Consider the following 20,399-nt stretch of genomic DNA (forward strand, 5'->3'; position numbering starts at 1 on the left):
CAAAAACAAAAAAAGCAAAAAAAAAAAAAAAACAAAAAACAAGTGAAGACAGTCACACATACACATACAAAATGAACAATTTAAAAATAATAATGTAGGGGCTGGAGAGATGGCTCAGAGGTTAAGAGCACTGACTGCTCTTCAATTCCCAGCAACCACATGGTGGCTCACAGCCATCTGTAATGAGATCTGGTGCCCTCTTCTGGCAGCAAGCATGCAGACAGACAGAACACTGTATATATAATAAATAAATAATTAATTAAAAATAAAGTGTAAATATGTTTGGGCTGGAGAGATGGCTCAGAGGTTAAGAGCACTGGCTGCTCTTCCAGAGGTCCTGAGTTCAATTCCCAGCAACCACATGGTGGCTCACAACCTTCTATAGTGACATCTGATGCCCAGATAAAAACTTAATTTGAAAAAGAAAAAAAAAAGTCTTAAAGAGTAAAGTAACATAAAAAAAAATAAACCACATAAAGGTGGGAAATACACATGGTGTATAGATCCTGAACGGTACTTTGTTGTCTTTGAATTTTTAAAATGCTAATGTACAAAAAAATTTGCTGAGAGACACTGAACTATGAAAACTGCTAAATCAAATCAACTTATATATTTTTAAAATGTCTTAACTTCAGCCGGGCAATGGTGGCGCACGCCTTTAATCCCAGCACTCGGGAGGCAGAGACAGGCAGATCTCTGTGAGTTCGAGACCAGTCTGGTCTACAGAGCTAGTTCCAGGACAGGCTTCAAAGCCACAGAGAAACCCTGTCTCGAAAAACAAAAAACAAACAAAAAAAAATGTCTTAACTTCAAAATGAAAATCAAAATATATATTGCACTGGGGGAGAGCTTATGACTTTATTTCCAAAGGAAACAAAAAGTTACAGTTCTCTTCAAGATTAATGAAGATCAGATTTGATTGGGGGAGACCTCCTAAAAATCTTGGCTACAGACATGAACTAAAAATCCAAGGAAGACTACAGGACAAACGACATATATGCTGATCTCTTTACATGGGCACAGCTCTGAGACTGGATGAGACATGATAAATCTTGTTGGTTTCAGAGTCCTCATGATTTACTGTTAGATGTCATCTTTTCATATGGCATGAACAGAGATTTATATTATAGTTGGGTTATACAGTTCAAAAGGAATTATAAAGTTGACAGATGCATTTTACCTGCGCAAACATAGAACAAAAAAAATCACCATACATTCCATACTGTATTAATGTAGATATGTGTATGTTACCTTTAAAAGTTGTGTGTTTTCAGGAAAAAAAGAACCAGACACCAATGAAGACAAGTAGCCCAGGTGATTCGGCCTCTCAGAATGCTTCTGTTGCAGTTTCCTCAAAATTCTGCATCCAGAACAACTTCAAAGCTGCTAGCTGAGATGATCCAGCCTCACAGACTACTACAGCCAAGACTTCAGATAAGTTATACACTTTCCCATCACACAGAGACTAACCAAAAAAATACAGCTAGTTCTCCCAGGACTTGACCATTATCCCAGTTTTCTCAGGAAGCCCTAAAGATGCTGTTTCTGTTGTTTCTATAGTTTTGAAAGTTATTTACTCTTCACTTCCTGTTTGCTCAGGTAATATTGTATCCTTCTCTAGTTTTGGATGGGTCAAAAACTAGATTGTTACAGTTACAGTTTTCCTTGTTACCAAATTCAGAAAAGAAACTCACAAAAGAGGTATTAAGTATACAAGATTTGGAGACATAAAAGATTAAGTTGTTTATCTAAAAAATGTTTTAAGATATAAAAAGATAGTAATACAAGTTAGGATAGAAAGTAAATTAAGTACAAAACTTTTTTTTTTTTTTTTTGGTTTTTCGAGGCAGGGTTTCTCTGTGGCTTTGGAGCCTGTCCTGGAACTCGCTCTTGTAGACCAGGCTGGTCTCAAACTCACAGAGATCCGCCTGCCTCTGCCTCCCGAGTGCTGGGATTAAAGGCGTGCGCCACCATCGCCCGGCCTTAAGTACAAAACTTTTGACTCACTAAGATAGGATAAAAAGTAAAATATTTTCTCTAAGTTTGCCAAATAGAAGGTGGCTTGGACATTGTAAATGTAATTCTTAGCTGATAATTGTTCTTATCATATATAGTTTTACTATGTTAGCATTAAAACTTTTTCTTTAGACTAAAAGGGGAAATGTTATATTTGTACATTGTGTGAAAATGTATTGCTGTGAATGGTATAATAAAAAGCTAAACAGTCAATAAATAGGCAGGAGGTGTAGGCGGGACTTCCAGACAGGGAGAGAAAGGAGGAGGAGGAATCTAGGCACACAGGAGAAGCCAGAAGACACAGAGAGGAAACAGGAGGTATAAGATGGAAGAGAGGTAAAGGCACGTGAGATGTAGATTAATATATAAATGGGTTAATTTAAGTTATAAGAGCTAGTTAGGAACGAGCCTAAGATATAGGCCGAGCTTTCAGAATTAATAAGTCTCTGTGTCGTTATTTGGGAGTTGGCTGGTGGAACAGAAAAGGACTCGCTACAGTGGGGAAGGCCCACATGCTGTTGCACACAATATCCACCAACTCCTGCTCTGCTCCCTCCCCTCCCCTAAGCACCAACTCCATGAACCCCTGAGAGGGAAGGCCAGAGCAGTGTGGCCCACACCATCTTGACATCAACAAGAAAGGTAGAACAACTGTATCATGCAGATTCCATCATGGTGCCCGAGTGACATCGCAGGGACAACAGATGATGCTCAGACCAAGAGCACATGTGTGGGAGGTCAACATCCAGGCTGAGAACCAAGGGACAAGAAAACACAATGCAAAGAAGGTGGCAGCCAGTGCCAAGACCCAGGCAGGGCCTGGCCAGGGTCTCAGCACTTTGTCGCCCGTGTGGTCAGGCTAGAGGCCACAGCTTGGTCCCCACAAGCTGCCTGGGTGGCTGATGACTGACCTGCTCTTGCTGCCTCCCTGATCCCTGCAGAGCAAAGGAGCACCAACAGGGTTTGCCTTTTGAGCCCCAGACCCCCCACCCCAGAGGGTCTGCAGGATTCTGGGTGACACGCTGGGTAGGAGAAGAAAGTACAGTACATGTCTTTTTGTTTGTTTGTTTGTTTGTTTGTTTCGAGACAGGGTTTCACTGGCATCCTAGGCTGGCCATGAACTCACAGTGATCCTTCTGCCTCAGTTTTGTGAGGCTGATATTGCAGATGTAAGCCTGGTTGGCCTTCCTGTGCCAGCAACACATATTATTGGCTGACACGGTGTTAGTGTAGTTTGCCTGTACCCAGTCTCAGTGTGCCTTGGTTTCCCTGTTCACTTTCAACAACTCCTCTATAATCTGTTAGAGGTGGGCAAAGCTCAGCGTGGAGGCACACACAGTTTTCATCTGAACACGCTGGAGGTGGAGGCACAAGGATCAGGTCAACGCCATCCTGCCTGGGCTACTTGAGACTCTGTCTTTAAATTGAAAAGCTGGGCTAGGGAGGTGCTGGAGAGAGGCTCCGTGGTTAAAAGGGCCAAGAGTTCCTAGCACCAAGGTTGAACAGCTCAGTGACCTGTAACTCCAGATCCAGGGAATCCAACACCTTCTGGCCTGTGCAGGCAGCTGAACACAAGTGCACATGTACACATACACCCACACAAATGCACACACATAGACTATAAATAAAAATAATAAAATAAATTTTTAAAATTAAATAAATAGCGGAGCAGCCAACTTTTGCTGAATGGCTAAGGGAACGTTGAGTCAAATGTTCCCCAAATTCTTGGCCTGATACCATAGCAGGCCCAAGACACAAAAGACAATGATCTCAGGCCTCCTCGTGGGTAGGTGGCTGTCCCAACACACTGACATCCTGGGGGCCTTTTGGAGGTTCACAGAGCTCAAGCAGGGCTCCAAGAGCTCATGCTTGCCCTAGATCAGTCCCACATGTGTGGACAGATCATGAAAGGGCCAGGAATATAAGGAAGAGAGCATCATGGACCATACCACTATCTTCACTAAAGGAGGCAGCCTAGGGGACAGATGGGCAGTGTCCAGGACCAGGTCAGCAGTGATTGACAGTTTAGCAAATTCTACAGCCTTAGTTGGAGTGATGGTGCCTTGGGGGAGCCTGGCTTGCTCTTTCTAGGACTCCCTGGTCTCAGGGGGTCCTTGTCCATCTCTGAACAAGACATATTTGTTCACAGAACTACGCAAGGGACACACACGTTATCAACTTGTAGGCCAGAGACAAGTCTCCTTATATTCTGGACACCTCCTCCAGCTGCCCCCCCCCCATGCTTTCCCAAGGACACAGGAGCATCTGTATGGCCAAGCCTCCTCTGGGAGCTATCAGGGCCAGCAAGGCTTTATTTTGGTTTGCAAAGGTTTTGCTGTTAGGATTTCCATGAGTGGCTCAGAGCTCCAGATGCCGGGTCTGTATTTAACTCAAATGAGCGGCTGAGAAGCCATCCGGCCTGGGCAACCTGGTTCCCGGGGGGTGACCCCTGTGCTCGGAGCAGCTATTTTAAAGGAGGCTGCCATTTGGTCTTTGCCAAAATAGTTGAAAGAAGACCCCAAAATAGCAGCCGGGTCTGCCCTGGCTTAGACGGCATCTCATGCAGGCTTAGAACAGGCGTGTGGCCTATCAGCAAGCAGGCGGCAGAGGCTGCTTGTCACCCAGGCCAGGAGCCCAGGAATGGCCTTTGGACTGCCTCACGGGGCCAGTGTCCCTAGCTCTGCAGGCTGACATCAGGGAAGAGGAAGCTGAGGAGGGCTGGCCAGGTCCTGAGAATCCAAGGAACTGGCCTCACAGCAGTGATTGGGCCAGGGGTCCTTAGCAGTCCCAGGCTTCAGGGGACCTAGGTGGTTCCCCTTCTTTCTAGATTATGGTGAAATGAGAATGTAACCCCTTCCCTGAGGAGGACAGAGGGGTCAGGGTCTCACTCAAGGTGTGCGACAGAGTGTCTGTCACCTAGCAAGGCCCCTTGGTTCCAGTGAAGGCAGGACTGTGGGTACCCAGGACCTGGGGAGAGCTAGTGTCAAGAAGCCAGGTTCTGAAAATTTTTTCTAAAAAAAAAAAAAAAAAAAAAAAAAAAAAGAAAGTTGTCTTTGTTTCCATCAGACAGGATCTCACAGTGTAGACCAAGCTGGCCTGCAACCACAGAGGTCCTCCTGGCTCAGTCACCTGGGTGCTGGAATTAAAGGTATAGGCCACTGCATCAAGTTAGATATTTTAAAAAAAACAAAACCTATATGTGTGCACATGTGTGAGTGGAGGTGCCCTCGGAGTCCAGAAGAGATAGCTGGAGTCCCTGGAGCTGCAGCCACTGTTAGTGGTAAGCGGACAGAGAGAATGACAGTTGTGAGTTGTCATCTAGTGTAGGTGCTGGGACCCTGACCTGGATTCTGCAAGAGCCTTAGAACAGTTAACTACAGCCCTGTGTCTGTAGCTCTCCAGAGGGACTTCTCCAGAACATGTGTGGCTCAGTAAGGCCCCACATTGCCAAATTTACTCAAATCCTGCCTCCAAGATACCAGACTGGCCCTGCTACTCACAGGTGTTCCCTCCCACTGAGCTTTGCTCCCTCCTGTTGAAGAGGCAAGTCACTGCCCACCGACGGCTATGAGGAGGGTCAATGAGAAGATGGGGTTCCCATCAGTGAGCCAGCACAGACACTCTGCCCTGTATGGTAGAGTCATGTGGGATGGTCTGTCATGTGGCTCCTGTCAGTGAGGCAATCTCCCCTGTTTATCCAGAGAGTCTCCGAGCTAGCTGGCAGATCACCAGGTAAACTGAGACCCTGGAGGAGCAGGTATCAGGGAACCCTCCTCCCATAGCCTGTGAACATACTTGGCTTTTGGGGCTGCTCCTGGGACTAGGTACAAGAGGCAAAAGTAGGGGGACAGGCAGGTGACCTAGAGCCACTCGAAGTCCCCCCCACAGAACACTCAGCCCTGTCCCAGAAGAGCTCTTGTGAACTTTGCACCCAACCCTGCCCCCAAAGTGCTCTCACAGACCTGTTGTGGTCCCCCGGGGATGAGCCTGACTCAAGGGCAGACCAGTCTTTCCCCACAGGCTGAGGTGGAGTGAAGCCAGGAAAGGAAGGTTCCCAGGCCCCACCTGCAGTCAGCTGAGCTCGGCCCACACCTCCTACTGTCAGGAGAGGGAACAGGTACGCACCCTGAGGGGCTCTGGAGAGAATGGCTAAAGGCCTAGGAGTTCCCCTTTCTCCACATTCCCTTTCTCAGCTACTTTCTTCCAATTAACAAAAGAAAGGTTGACCTGAGCTCAGGTGCAAAGGCCCTGGGGCACCAAACACTAGGACAAGGAGGACCCTCCCAGTTCACTCAGACCCAAGGTAGACCTGGATAGTAACCGTGGCTTTGGAGAGCACCGCTAATATCTTGGGGGAACATAGGATAAGAGCCTGCTAGGGTCTTTTTTTTTTTCTTCCAATGACTGTATCTTCCAAATATACACCGTGGCAGACCAGAGAGCCCTGAGAACCAGTGAGAAGCGGTGCAGCCCCCGGGCCCATCCCTGCTGAGTGCAGTCAGAAGAGCAGGGAGTCAGTTTGGACCAGCTTCTGTGCAGCTTCCAGTCCGCAGACACCCTTACAGAACCCACAGACACATCCCAGAAGGACTGTACCGAAAGAGGGCCATCAGCCACCTCCTTCCCTTTACTCGGGTCCAGGAGGGCCCAGGGAGGAGTGGCAGATACAGTTGGTGTTCGCTTATGGGTTCCACACAAGAGTGTGTGTGCACACAGTCCAGGGGGAAGAAAGGCAAAACCAGGAACTTTGCCACCTGGGGGAAGGAGGGAGCCTTTGAGCTGTTAACAAATCAAAAGAGGCTCAAGTCCCTGCACAGGGGAAATTAGTTAACTGAGGAGCAGAGAGCCTGTGGAGCTCTTCCCTAATACCACACCCAGCACCACAAAAACAGGCGTGGTAGCTAGTACTTGCCGGCAGAGCTCTCCAGAGTTCAAGGCCAGCCTGGTCCAGAGTGAGATTCGATAGATAGATAGATAGATAGATAGATAGATAGATAGATAGATAGATAGATAGATAGATAGATAGATAGATAGATAGATAGATAGATAGATAATAGGGTTAGTGAGGTGGCTCAGCCAGGAAACACACTCTCTACTAAGTCTGGTGAACTGAGTTTGATTCCTTAAACCCATATGGCAGAAGGCAAGAACTGACCCCCAAAGCTGACCTCTGACCTCCACAGTTCCACATAAGCACTGTGGTGTGTATTTGTGTGTGTGTGTGTGTGTGTGTGTGTGTGAGAGAGAGAGAGAGAGAGAGAGAGAGAGAGAGAGAGAGAGAGAGAGACTAAAAAGTTCTGAAGAAACAAGCTCGGTGGCTTGCGCCTTTAATCCCAGCACTAGGGAGGCAGAGATGGTGAGTCTCTGTGAGTTCAAGGCCAGTCTGGTCTACAGAGTGAGATCCAGGACAACCAGAGCTACTCAGTGAGACTCTGTCTCAAACAAACAAAAGAATAACGTTCTAGAGAGGGTTGCTCAATGGTTAAAAGCATTTACTGCTCTTACAAAGGACCTGGATTCAATTCCAAGCACCCACATAGTGGCTCTCAACTATCTGTAACTCTAGTCCCAGTGGGTCCCTCTTGTGCCCTAAAAGAGCACTGCACACACATGATGCACATACAGGTAACAGCTGCACAGATACAATGCTAGTGCTGTCTGCTTAGCCTCTCAATGTTCCAAAAATCACTGCATCGAATTCCATCTCTACAGTTGGATGAGTCATGAAAGTTATGGAAGAATTGTCTTTCACAGTTTCAGTGTTTGAGGTGTGCTAAAGGTTATGGGGTGTATAATAATTGACAATAAAAATTGAATTTCAGCTTTAAAAGGTACAAGGGATGCTTGGTATGGTAGGAGGCTGAGGCAGGAGAATTACTGCAAGTTCTAGGCCAGTTTGAACTACTACATAAGATTCTGACCAAAAGAAAGAAAGGAAGGACAGGAGGGAGAAAAGCCCACTGAGTCACACATGTAAGGTCTCTATTTGATGGGGACCAACTTGTCTCATGACAGATTTCCTAAAACTCTACCAGGAAACATCATTAGCATTCCAACTTCACAGTAAACTTATGGGGCTCAGAGATGGTAAGTGACTCCCCCAAAGCCACACAGCTCATCAGGGAAGGAACAGGCACTGAGGCCCAGTTTGTCTGCTCAGAGTCTCTGCCAGATTTAGAAGATCATCGTTTCTTGCCCTGGAACCTGTTCCTCTAGGCTGGGGAATGGAGTCATGCCAGGCAGGGAAATGAAAAGATTTTTTTCCCTGCCCTTTTTCCTTCTCCCTTTGGGGAAGAGAAAGGCAAAAGAGCCTTTTGGGGCAGAAAGTCACTCCCAGCAAGAGCCCTGTCTAGAACCTTCCTTGAGCTCAGTCTACCCTATCCAAGGCTGGGGGCGGGTCACACAGAGGCCAAGTCTGACCTTTAAAATGACCTTTTACCATCTCTGTGGTAATTCCTCTGAGGTCTCCCGAGGCTGTGAGCAGAAGAGTGGGTGGGTTCTCACTCTTAGCCTCGCCCCCCACAACACACACAAGCCTAGACTCCTTCTTCCCCCATCCTGTGCCCACACCAGGAGCAGACTCTTTGGGTCTCCAGGAGAAACCGAGCCTTGATTGTTAAGAGAGGGGAGCCACCCCCTACTCAGCTGCGCTCAGCCTTCCTAGTGCAGTCCCTCCGCTCACTGAGACTCAGTTGGGGACCTGAGGCCTGGAAAACTTCCAGATACATTCATGGGGTAAATGGAGACCAGGAATCCAAGAGACAAATCTCCTTTGGAAAGACCCCCCCTCCACTCCTCCCAGACCTCCCCCACGATCCCCACTTCTGCCCTGGCACCCCCCCACACACCTGGAGCGTCTACTTTCTGAAGGCCACTCCTTCTCAGTCCTGGGTCTTTCTGAGGTGTCCCTTCCCCAGCACTGTCAAAGACTTGTCCCACCTAAGGGAGTGGACGGTGGACAGAAGATCTTGGCTTTCTCCTGGGGGTGGGGGATGGTGGGGAAGGGTGTCCCTCTCTCAAGTCGTGCAGAGTCTCTGGCTTTCATGTCTTTGATTTGCTAAGGGATAGGGAGACTGGGTGTCACATCTGTGGGCTCCCAGTGAGCAGGTGGCTCCTGGTGATCGTTCACCTCATGAAACCTGACCCCTACTCAGGCCTGCACAGTTTGAGTTCCTAATATTCATGTAGCAAACATGATTCAGATCATTAGCGCAGGAGGAGAAACTGGATAAGGACAGAATGGCCCGGAGCCTGCCTTAGGCACCCCAGGGCAGAATTAAATCTTACGCTGTCACTAATTGTCTCTGTAACCTTGAGCCAGCTGCCCAGTGCTGTACACTGCAGTGAACAATCGCAATCGCCACGGAGACAATAAGATGACGCCTGACAGGGTTTGGTCACGCAAAGGCAGTGGTCAGCCTGGCTAAGCCACTCACCCCTAACTCAATGAACTTACCCAGCGAAGGGGGCTTCAGAGCGCCCGGCACCCGGTCCTCAGTCAGTGGGGAAGGTGCAACACAGAAGGCAGATCAGAACCCAGAGGGTCAGACAGCCAGGTAACCGTGGCTAGCCAGCAAGGCAGCAGGCCAGGGCAGGGGAGAAGACTGGGGTCACGTGGCCCAGACACCACACACAGGCAAGGTAGTAGTGTGTCTGCATCTCTGGTATCCCGTCCTTTCTAGAACCGAGCACAGATGGACCCATGTAGACCTCCGAGAAGTCTCCAGAGTGGCAGGTCCCCTTTTGGATATCACCCACTTCTCACATGGGGAGGATCCCCACACTTGCTCCTGAGAGACTCTGCTTTACTGAGCTGCAACTCTAGGAGCTGCTGTAGTCTATCTCCTGGTGGGACTAGCTCCAGGGCAAAAAAGAGCAGAGAAACATGGGGCAATTTCTGAACACAAGACCTCCATAAGCAGCAGGTGGCAATGGAACACACCTTACATTTCCAGGACAGGAAGGACTACATAAAGAAAGAAACACACACACACACACACACACACACACACACACACACTAATAAATAAGTAAATCACTAGGTAAATTTAAGACTGGGTCTCACTGTGTACCCCCTGGTGACCTGGAACTCCCTGCGTAGACCAGGGAAGTCTCAAACTCAGAGTTCTACCTGTCTCTGCCTCTTAAGTGCTAGAATTAAAGATGTGTGCCACCAGGCCTGGAATAATTAAAAAAAAACAAACAAACAAACAAAAAAAAAAAACTGCCGGGTGGTGGTAGCGCACGCCTGTAATCCCAGCACTTGGGAGGCAGAGACAGGTGGATCTCTGTGAGTTCGAGACCAGCCTGGTCTACAGAGCTAGTTCCAGGACAGGCTCCAAAGCCACAGAGAAACCCTGTCTCGAAAAAAACCAAAAAAAAAAAAAAAAACTGAAACAGGGACTGGGGAGGCAGCTCAGTGGTTAAAAGAACTTAGTGCTCTTGCAGAGGACTGGGGTTCAGTTCCTAGCACCCATGTGGCAGCTCACAACTCTCTGTAGCTCCGGTTCCAGGGGATCTGATTTCCTCTTCTGGCCTTCACGGATTGTGCATGCATGTAGCACACATACATAAGACATACATATAAGCAAAATACTCATACATATAAAATAAAAATTTAAAAAAATCTTTTTTAAAAATCTGAAATGGACTGAGGCTGTTGCTCAGAAGCAGGGTATTGGCCTCACAGTATGACATCGTGGGCTCAATCCCCCGTATTGCTAAGGATAGTGCCCGAAAAGGACAGCAGAGCCCCTAAAACGTCAGTGTAGAATTACCATGTAACCCAGCAATCCAGGGAAGGGCTGGGGTCAGATAAGCGTGTGCCCTTTGAGGGGGAGAGGTAGTGGTACAGTATATCATAGCAGCCCCAGAATAGAAGCCCAAGGGTCCACAGACAGACAAGGAGGGGGAGACAAAACACGGTCCCTTAGCCGATGGAATATTATTTAGTCTTCAAAAGGAAGGGAATCCAGGCACGACTGCAGCTGTACCTGCTGAATACATTGAATAAATTCCAAGCAGTGAGCCAGGCCCGGCACAAAGGGCCCCACGCAGCTAGGCTGATGGCTTGTCCCTAGAGTCTATGCTCCACAGGATGTGGGCTCAAGGGGGAGGGGGGAGGATGAGTCAGCATTTAAGGGGACAGAGTTTCAGTCTGGGGAGCTGGATGGTGGGGAGGCAGCCCATCAGTGAGAGTCGCTTCTCTCCTTCTACCCTGCGGATTCCTGGATTTGAAGTTAGGCAGTCAGGCCCAGGGTCATGCACTGTGTCTTTATCTGGAGGGCAATCCTCTTTTTTAAAGACAGAGTCTCCCTGTGTAGCCTTGGCTAGCCTGAAACTGTATCTAAGACTGGCCTCACAGAGATCCTCCTGCTTCTGCCCGCTGAGTTCTGGGATTAAAGGCGTGTGCCACCAAGCTCAGCCAATTTTGTGTTTTTTTTGTTTTGTTTTGTTTTTAAGGAAAATACTAGCCAACCTCCTCCTTACTCTGGAGGCCTGTGTCACCTTCTTGGAGGCTGGGCAGACCCACCTGCCAGGTCTCCCCCACCCCCCACCTGTCTGCATAAAGGGATTGCTGAAGCCAGAAGATGGATTTAAATCGGGAAGCCTTGCTGTGATTTGTAAAGCTTACCCTGGGCCCTTGAGGAGAGCCTCCTCCCCCCACTCTGGCCTAGAACCCAATTTTCATGCATTCTTATTCTTATGACGATGAAGCTGCTGAACTCTTAACAGCTAAACTGGCTGCTAGGTGAAGTGCTGCTCCCAGGGAGAAGTGGCTAATCAAGGGACTGACACAGGGACTTTTGAAAACACAGGTCATGCAAGGTCACACTCTGAGGGTCGTTGGTCTGGGCCTTGACTGCGTGCTTCAGTGCTGAGCCTGGTCCCACCCCCTCACCCATTAGCCTCCACTCACAGCCTACTGCAGTGTGATTTGTGTGTAGACTTTCAACGGGGCCTTGGCTCTTTCTCTGAGACCAGCACGTGCTGTCAGCCCGGTCCTATGGGAGTCACCCCACCCCAGACTTTGCTCAGCCTCTTCTCAAAGGACCCCCCTTTGCCTCTGCTAGGACCCCGTACGTAGCAAGCGTTGGTCCTCAACCTTCTTTGTAGCTGAGGATGACCTGAACTTCTGGTTTCCTGCTTCAGTCTCCCTAGAGGTGGGATTGTAGGTGAGCACCATCACGCCTTGCCTGGGGTCGGTCAGTGCTGGAATCTGGGGCTTCACCCATGGCAGATAGACATGCTACCAAATGAGTCACATCCACAGCCCACAGCTTCAGCTCATTTTGTAGACTGGGAGCAATTTGTAAGTGAAAGGTCACTTGTGACCAACAGGCTAGAGGCAGGACTTGAACCCAGAGTTGATGGCTTCAAGATCTTCCTATGTCCCAAATTTGTGATAGACTAGACATTCAGAGTTGTGGCAGGGCAGAAAAGCTCAGGGCCTGAACTCATCTAAGCTAAAGTCACCTGACTCCATTCTGTCTGTCCCAGGCACTTAGAAGCTTTAGCACTGAGCCCAGCATTTACTAGAAGAGTTGCTCCAGTCCTGGCTTAGCCAGTAGTTACTGATCCACAAGCACCATTGAACACCTACTGTGTCTCAAGTTCTGGAGACAGGCCCAGACAGGTCACACCATGATGGTGACAGTATCAAAGGACAGGGACACATAATAAATGAAGACTTTTGTAGTGATTGTTTTTTCCCCTTTGAGAATTCTGTAGCTCAGGCTAGATTGGAACTCACAATATAACCAGGCTGGCTTCAGACTCAGAGATGACCTGCCTCTGCTTTCTGAGTGCTAGGATTAAAGGTGTAGACCGCCAAGCCTGACCCCAGTAAGACTCTTAAGAGCTGCGAATTGGCAGCAAATGGAGTGAGTAGAGGCACACAGGCATCCTGGAGGATGCTACCCTAGGGCAGGTAAGCAGGAGGAGTAGAGGCACACAGGCATCATGGAGGATGCTACCCTAGGGCAGGTAAGCAGGAGGAGTAGAGGCACACAGGCATCCTGGAGGATGCAACCCTAGAGCAGGTAAGCAGGAGGAATAGAGGCACACAGGCATCCTGGAGGATGCTACCCTAGGGTAGGTAAGCAGGAGTCATGGCCAGAAGATCTCTGGATCTTCCTTCTAGGGAAAGGGAGGGAAGCTGGACAAGTATAATATCGGGGTACGATGACAGGCTGGGCTCAGTCCATGGGGCTCTTACCTTACCATATTCTCCCTGATACTAATGAACATGGAGGGTGAGGGGCCTGCAGCAGTTACTGTAGGTTTTGGAGCCACAGGCAGACATAAGCACCAGACCCCAGGGCAGTTGGATGATAGTGTCCAATCCTAGCCCCCCCCCCCACTCTGCTATTAAGAGCACCCAGAAAGTGAGGTAGCCAGGGACTCCTCCTGTAGTGTCACAGAGTCATGGATGCATCTCCAGATTGAGGTGGGGGTGGGGAACCTGCTCACCACCAGCAGCAGCCTTAGTACAGGGCAACGACCTAGGTCTGATCAGAGAGCACCCAGGAGTGCTCAGACCAAGGCCGGCAAGGAAATTAGGGACCCGTACGTGGGAAGAGATGTGTGTGGGGCAGGAGCCCGAAAGGCCAGCAGCAGCTCTACAGGCCAGTGGAGGCCCCAGAGATCCCAGGCTGCCAAGTGCATCAAGATGCCTCATAAAGGGTTTTGGAGACACGGTGTAACCCCCCACTAAGGACTAGGTAGTCTCAGGACCTGGCTCCATTCCTTTTGGCTTTCTGAATAAGGTCCAGGAAAGATTGGTGCAAGCCCAGGGACCGAGGGTAGGAGGAAACCACTGCCCCCTGAGAAGGCTCTGGTGGCAATCACTGCTTGTGAGGTCAGGGGTGTAGCAGGCTCTGAGCCCCCGGCTTTGCAGCCTGGTCACCTGCTGGCTCCAGGCTCCTCAGCTACCACAGAACACAGAACAGGGATATTCACACCTAGGTGTGCATTACCAGAGCTCTGCCCAGTAAGCCCCATCAAGCCATAATGGCCACAGCGGGGGCGTGGGGGGGTACTGGTGGGGGAAGGGACCCTTCCAGAGTCCTTCAGGGTTGGCGTGCTACCGGGTTGGGAAAGTCTGGCCTCCACACCCGAAAATCCTTGTTTTGGAATTGGAGGGAGGGAACTGATGACTCCAAGAGTCCAATGACCCGCCAGTTGTCATTCTGTCCTTGCCTTGAGGTGCCTGGGAGGGGAGCACAAGTCTGGGCTATCCCCGGATGTCCTTAACTCGATTTCACTTAGAAGCGCCCACTCCGTGGTTGCTGCTCGGGCTTCGACCCTCTACTTGGCAGACCTGGAAACTTTCAAGGTTCTGGGACCATCCTAGACTTGGTTCCCCACCGATCGTGCCGCCCTGGGAGTTTACCCCGATAGCTAAACTACAGCGTGGCTAGGCTACTTCCCACCCTCAGTCCAGGTCAATCCTTGGCGCACCAGAAAGGATCCAGATTCTGGCGGGTCCCCAAAGGTCCTCGAGCAAGGAGGAAGGACGAGAGATGCCCCGTGGAGCAAAGAGCCGAGGGGCGGGACTAACAGGTTCGAGTGCTGGGCGGAGCCAAAAGCTAGGGGCTGGGGTCTCTCCAGGTGACAGTAGGCACCACCCGGTCCGCGCCTCCTCCCTCGGCGGTGATTGGCAGGCGGCCTGCGCCCCGGCTCCCAGTCGACCGACGCCCCGCGGGCCAGCGAGTAGGAGGGGGCGCCGGCTATATATACCGCTGCTCGGCGGGGCTGGGCGCGCGGGGGACTGTCCCGCCACCGTTGCAGGCCCGTTTGTTCCCATAGCCTCGACCGTCGCGCAGCATTCGCCGGACTCACGGCCCGTCGCTCGAGCGCACGCACGGCCCGCGGGCCGGGATGGCTAAGCGCGGGCCGCCCACGGGGACACTGCTGCCCAGGGTCCTGGTGGCCCTGCTGGTGGCCCTGGTGGGTCGAGGGGCCGCCGCACCCAACGGCACGCGGCCAGTCGAACTGGGGCGCGGCTGGGATGGCCTGGTGGCCCGCTCGCTGGCGCGCCTGCCGGTGGCCGCGCAACCCCCGCAAGCGGCGGTCCGCAGCGGCGCAGGGGACTACCTGCTGGGCCTCAAAAGACTGCGGCGGCTCTACTGCAACGTGGGCATCGGATTCCACCTGCAGGTGCTGCCCGACGGCCGCATCGGCGGCGTGCACGCAGACACCGGCGACAGTAAGTGCGGGGCGTGCTGGGAGGGTAAGGACCCGAGCAGCAGACCCGGGAACTGTGCCGGCTCAAGCTCCGTCCCTTAGGACCCGAGGACCGGGAGCGCACCAGCCGGCCGGGCCCCGCCTCCCGCCTTCGGAAGCCTGGGCTCCCAGGGCCGCGAATTCCAGCGCCTTCGTCCGTTCGCACCCACGGGAGCCCGGGACAAGTGCCCAAACTGAGGCCAGCCTTGGGGGCTATCAGCTCTTAATGCTTGCGCTAGGGACCCCGAGTTTTTCACCTCCACTCACCCCAGCGTCGAGGTCTCCAGAGGTTCACAGGTGGACGGTCTGTGTGGGCCCAGGATCACCTACGCTTTCCTGACTTGAGCCCCCACTCCCACCCTAGGCCTTCTGGAGCTTTCCCCGGTGCAGCGGGGCGTAGTGAGCATCTTCGGAGTGGCCAGCCGGTTCTTCGTGGCCATGAGCAGCAGGGGCAAGCTCTTCGGTGTGGTAAGTACCCGGGGGGTCTGGCTGGGCACCTGCTGGAGACATTGTACAGGGCTAGCAGGATTGTAAAACCCACACCCCACCCACACGCACGCACTTGTGTCTGGTTACCGGGTCTCGAGGTTTTCAGCCAAAATAGCCAGAAGCAGCTTGCATTTCCAGACCAAAGGGACTGCCCCACCCTATTTCTGCCGGCCGTACGTGGGTACTTAACGCATCCTAGGAGAGAGGCGGGTCCAACGGAGATGAGTCCCAACAGGCAGAACACGCGCGCTGCAGGAGATACTAGATTGATAGGGACCGGGCAGGTGAGCTGTGCTCCGCCTAGCGTGGGCTTAACAATTCCTTGAAGCCTGGGACAGACAGACTTGACACCCTGCCTAGAAAGACCTCTTGGGCCCTGCTGCAACAGGTCCCTGGCTCACCCTGTGTCCTCTTTCTTAGCCTTTCTTTACCGATGAGTGTAAATTCAAAGAGATTCTTCTGCCCAACAATTACAACGCTTACGAATCCTACGCGCACCCCGGCATGTTCATGGCCCTCAGTAAGAACGGGCGGACCAAGAAAGGGAACCGAGTGTCACCTACCATGAAGGTAACCCACTTCCTTCCTAGACTGTGACCCTCCGGAGCCTTGCCTCAGCCTCGGAAGCACACCCCACCCCTCAGGAGGAGCACTTTCTCTCCATGGAGAACTGTTTGCAAAAACAGGTGTAAGATATTTAAATTAATTATTTAAATATGTATATACTGATGCCCAATTATTTATAATTCTGGTTTTTTTTTTCATTTTCTGGGTGGGGGGAAATGACCAAAAGAACAAACAAATCCAATGAAGCTTAAGACTTTTTTTGGTGCAGTAGGGACGGACTTGCTTCAGTATCAAAACCCAGGGAGTGCTGCTATTTCATGTGTGAGTCTCTTAAAACTCGGTGACATCAGATTCCAAGGGTGTCTGGCCTCTCTGTGTCTGGAAAGGCCTGCCTAGGGCCTCTGAGCCAGTCAGAGGAGGACCCTGCGATCGCTCCTTCCAGTCCGGGAGCATCCTGAAGCAGCCGCTCCCTCAGCTCCCTTTGGTATGAACCCGAACGGATCGGTTTACTCCAGGGACAGAAGTGCGTCCTGGAAGTCCTCCCGCCTCTGTTTTTAGATCTCCATGGCTGATCTTTGAACTCTCTAGCAGTCAATCTTCCTCGACCTACCGGATGGGAGAGACCCTTAGACAACTTTATAAACTCCTGTTTGCCTTTTTTGGACTGGCCAAACAGGGCACGTGGCTTGTAGCCATTGAACTTTGTCAATTGCCGGGAAAGGAACTAGGAATGGACAAGGAGGTGCATGTGCCACAACTCAAGACTCTAGGGATGAAATTCTACTTTTTGTGATAGAGGATGGCCTGTCAGGATATAACAGAAAGTGGTTTTGCAAACGGAGAAAAACAAGCTTCCCTGAATTTGGGGAGCTTTGTACTGGAACTCCACAATTTGAGAGTGAACTGTCCTTCCCAGCCCTAAGGCGTTCTGCCTGCAGGAGTTCGCATCCGCATTCTGTTCCCATCTACCTCAGAGTTCCTGAGTCCCTGGTGATCAAGCTGGAGACTCTGCCGGCTTCTCTTCCACATGTAGCATCGTGCGCCCTGCTGGACTCTTGTCACGTTCCAGCTATCTTTACCCAATGATTTACTTTTAGTAAGGGGTATTCATGGTGAAAATATGCGCGGCCAGCTGTCGGAGTGCACTATATGGTCACCAAGTCAAGTAACTCTTATATTTTTCTTTATATATTTTACGAATGTAACCCCTGTCGCTGAGACCAAGATGGAAGAGGCAGGGTCGGCGGCATTTAAAAAAAGGGCTGAGGTGAGGGCAAACATTTAATTTTAATGAATGACTCTTTGTAGTTTATACAAAATGACCTTAGCTCACTAGAGCGAATGCCCCAAATGCTTCTCCCCAAGACGTTAAGACTTTGCTGGGAGGCTTCTGAGCCACGTCCCAAATTAACTTTATGGGAGGCTACAGACAGCAAGACGGGGAAAATCTGATTGGCATTTTTTTTGTCTTTCACATTCCTTTCAAAAACTCTTTGTTTGAATGCTAATCGGATACTTAAATACTATTCTGTACCACAGCCCAAGAAAGAAGGGGACACGCCCCAAGCTGAGGTGGGAGAATGTCCCAAACTTCCCTTAATGTTTGCTGGCTTACAGGACAATACAGATTATGTGTTTTTGAAAACAGGCCCTAGACTCCAAGAGTGTTGGGGGAAAGGTAGTTGAAGGTCTTTTGTTTTGTTGTTGTTGTTACTGTTTTTTTTTTTAAAGACAGGGACTCTTAGCCCAGGCTGGCCCTGACTTGCTGTGTTACTGAGGTTGACCTTGAATTTCTGATCCTCCTGCCCCCACTTCCAAAGTGCTAAAATTGCAGGCGCAGGGCCACAAACACTATTAGGTGCTGGGGGCTGAAGTCAGGCACATGCCAGGCCACTCAATCAAAAGTATATCTCCCTCTTTTTTGGAGAGGCAGGGATGAGATGAGGGGTGGAGTCTTATTCTGTAGCCCCGAATGGCTCCTGCTTGAGTCAGCAAGTGTTGAGACTACAGGTGGAAGGCACTTGCCCTGCTCTGATGGGGTTTTTGGTGGCCATATTGCCTCCGACAGGCTGTGGTCCTCCCTAACATCCTGGTCCGTTTCTTCAGCAGCTTCCTTTCCTGTCTGTGTCCAAGGACAAAGCTGTACCTTTGCAATTTTGTTGTGGGATGGGTTTAAGTTTTCTGTATCTGCCCTGGTTACAAAGAGTCGGTCTGTAGTTAATACAGGTGCCGACCCAGAGAGTATGTGCTGTGCACACTGGATCGGAGAGAAGCATTCGATCATGTATAGAGAGCCCCACTGGAGATGGGAATGATTGGCGAAGATATTAAAAATGGCAAACGTGTCTCGAAGCCCCTGTGTCCGCTTCATCTTTTTTCTATTTGCAGCTGAGCAGGATGGGGGCAGGGAGACAGATTTTAGCCAGCTGTGTACACGCTAATGTGGCTTTGAAAACCGGGAAGCAAGGATGTCACAGTTGCCACAGCCTAGTGTCCCCCCTCAGTGGGACTCTATTGCTGCCTACCTGGGTCGGTGAAGTCTGCCCACAGCCGTGGTGGGTACATAATCACCAAAGCCTAGTGGGGCCGATTGAGTACAGTCACGGGCGATACCTGTGGGTTTGGCTAGTTCAGTTGACTGTTCTCAGTGAGGAGGTGGGATCACATTAGAAGCCGGAAAAGATGGCGTCCACTCAAGTACTGAGGTGGTTTACACCACCACACCAGGCTAAAATTTGGTGTTAATTGTCCTTATACATTTATAACTTGCTTATATCAGGGTGTGTTTACAATTTTGGGTTTGTTTTGCCTTCATTTTTAAGATGGAACTGTAGCCCACAATGGAGTCTGAGGAGGTACTGTCCCTAAAGGCTGTGAAGTTGTGGTGTACACCTTTTAATCTCAGCACTCGGGAGACAGGCAGGCAGGTCTGAGTTCAATTCCAGGACTGCCAGAGCTACACATAGAAACCCTGCCAATTAATAAACAAATAGAAAAAAAATGGATGGATGGATAGATAGATAGGTAGGTAGGTAGGTAGATAGATAGATAGATAGATAGATAGATAGATAGGGGCTAGAGGACTAACTCAGTGGCTTCAGAGTGCTTGCCTGATACACATGAAGGCTTTGTCTTGGGTCCCCAGCATCTCTTGAGTAGGTTGTGGTGCACAGCTGTAATCCCAACACTGAGGTGAAAACAGAAGGATCCTAATTTCAAGATGATCTTCCACTCCACTGTGAGTTTGGGGTCAGCCTGGGCTATGTGAGAGCCTATCTCAATAACAGTTGTACTAGTGTTAGTAATAATAAATGATAAGGATGGGCTCACCTATGTGACTTGTCCTCATACAAAGGAGGCCAGGCACAGGGCAAATTCCAGAGAAACACCTCAAGCAGAAAGGTGTGGACCTGCCCTACTCTGGAGGGGCCACCTGACCCATTCAGACTCCCAGCTGCCAGGCTGACTCCACACACCCCATTAGAGCACCCCAGGAGAATGGTGGTGAAGGTGTTAGTCACACAGTCAAAAGCAACTGGAATCTTGAGCGGAGCGGACCCTGTCCTGCTGGCTCCTGGGGTCCTCGGCAAGGCTGTTCCAGTCAAACAAGATGACTTGGGTTGCCAATGGCAGCCCATTGTTGACCTACTGGTGCTTTTGGATTGGCGACCTCCAGCACAGGGATAATGGGAGTGGGGTCAAGGCCCATTAAAAAGAAAGGAAAGAACAGTATGGCTTGCGTGGAAGGCACTAAATAAGCTGTGGTCTTTGCTCTGCTTTGGTCTTGAGGTTTTCCTTGTATTTGTTGTACATGGGCTTCAGTGTAGGACTTGGGCACTGGAGAGAACAATTTAGAAACGTCAGTCTGCCTGGCGGTGGTGGCGCACACCTTTAATCCCAGCACTCAGGGGGCGGATCTTTGTGAGTTCAAGGCCAGCCTGGTCTACAAAGCAAGTTCCAGGCCAGGGTGACAGAAAAACTCTTTCTCGAAAAATCAGAAATAAAAAATCAGTTCTTGGTCAGGCACAGTGATGACACCTTCAATCCCAGTGCACAGAGGCAGGGATCTCTGAGTTCTAGGACAACTGAGATCCTGTTTT

The 20,399-nt window shown here is 50.3% G+C and overlaps 1 protein-coding gene across 1 annotated transcript; it reads left to right on the forward strand.

The window, feature by feature from the left end:
• The first annotated feature begins 14,843 nt into the window (after positions 1-14,843).
• On the forward strand, positions 14,844-16,568 carry Fgf4 (fibroblast growth factor 4). The gene is made up of 3 exons (XM_075974938.1): positions 14,844-15,226; positions 15,608-15,711; positions 16,153-16,568. Exons 1-3 carry the CDS (start codon positions 14,899-14,901, stop codon positions 16,327-16,329), a joined length of 609 nt encoding a protein of 202 aa, XP_075831053.1. The 5' UTR covers positions 14,844-14,898; the 3' UTR covers positions 16,330-16,568.
• Positions 16,569-20,399: the final 3,831 nt, after the last annotated feature.

The sequence above is a fragment of the Microtus pennsylvanicus genome, chromosome 5, assembly GCF_037038515.1.
Source record: "Microtus pennsylvanicus isolate mMicPen1 chromosome 5, mMicPen1.hap1, whole genome shotgun sequence".
Taxonomy (NCBI): domain Eukaryota; kingdom Metazoa; phylum Chordata; class Mammalia; order Rodentia; family Cricetidae; genus Microtus; species Microtus pennsylvanicus.

What these genes read in the sequence shown, in the direction of transcription:
- Fgf4 (XM_075974938.1), top strand. Translation starts at nt 14,899, where the DNA reads ATGGCTAAGCGCGGGCCGCCCACGGGGACACTGCTGCCCAGGGTCCTG. An exon ending in GCACGCAGACACCGGCGACA is followed by an intron (nt 15,227 to 15,607) that starts GTAAGTGCGGGG and finishes CTCCCACCCTAG; the next exon opens with GCCTTCTGGAGCTTTCCCCG. An exon ending in GGGGCAAGCTCTTCGGTGTG is followed by an intron (nt 15,712 to 16,152) that starts GTAAGTACCCGG and finishes CCTCTTTCTTAG; the next exon opens with CCTTTCTTTACCGATGAGTG.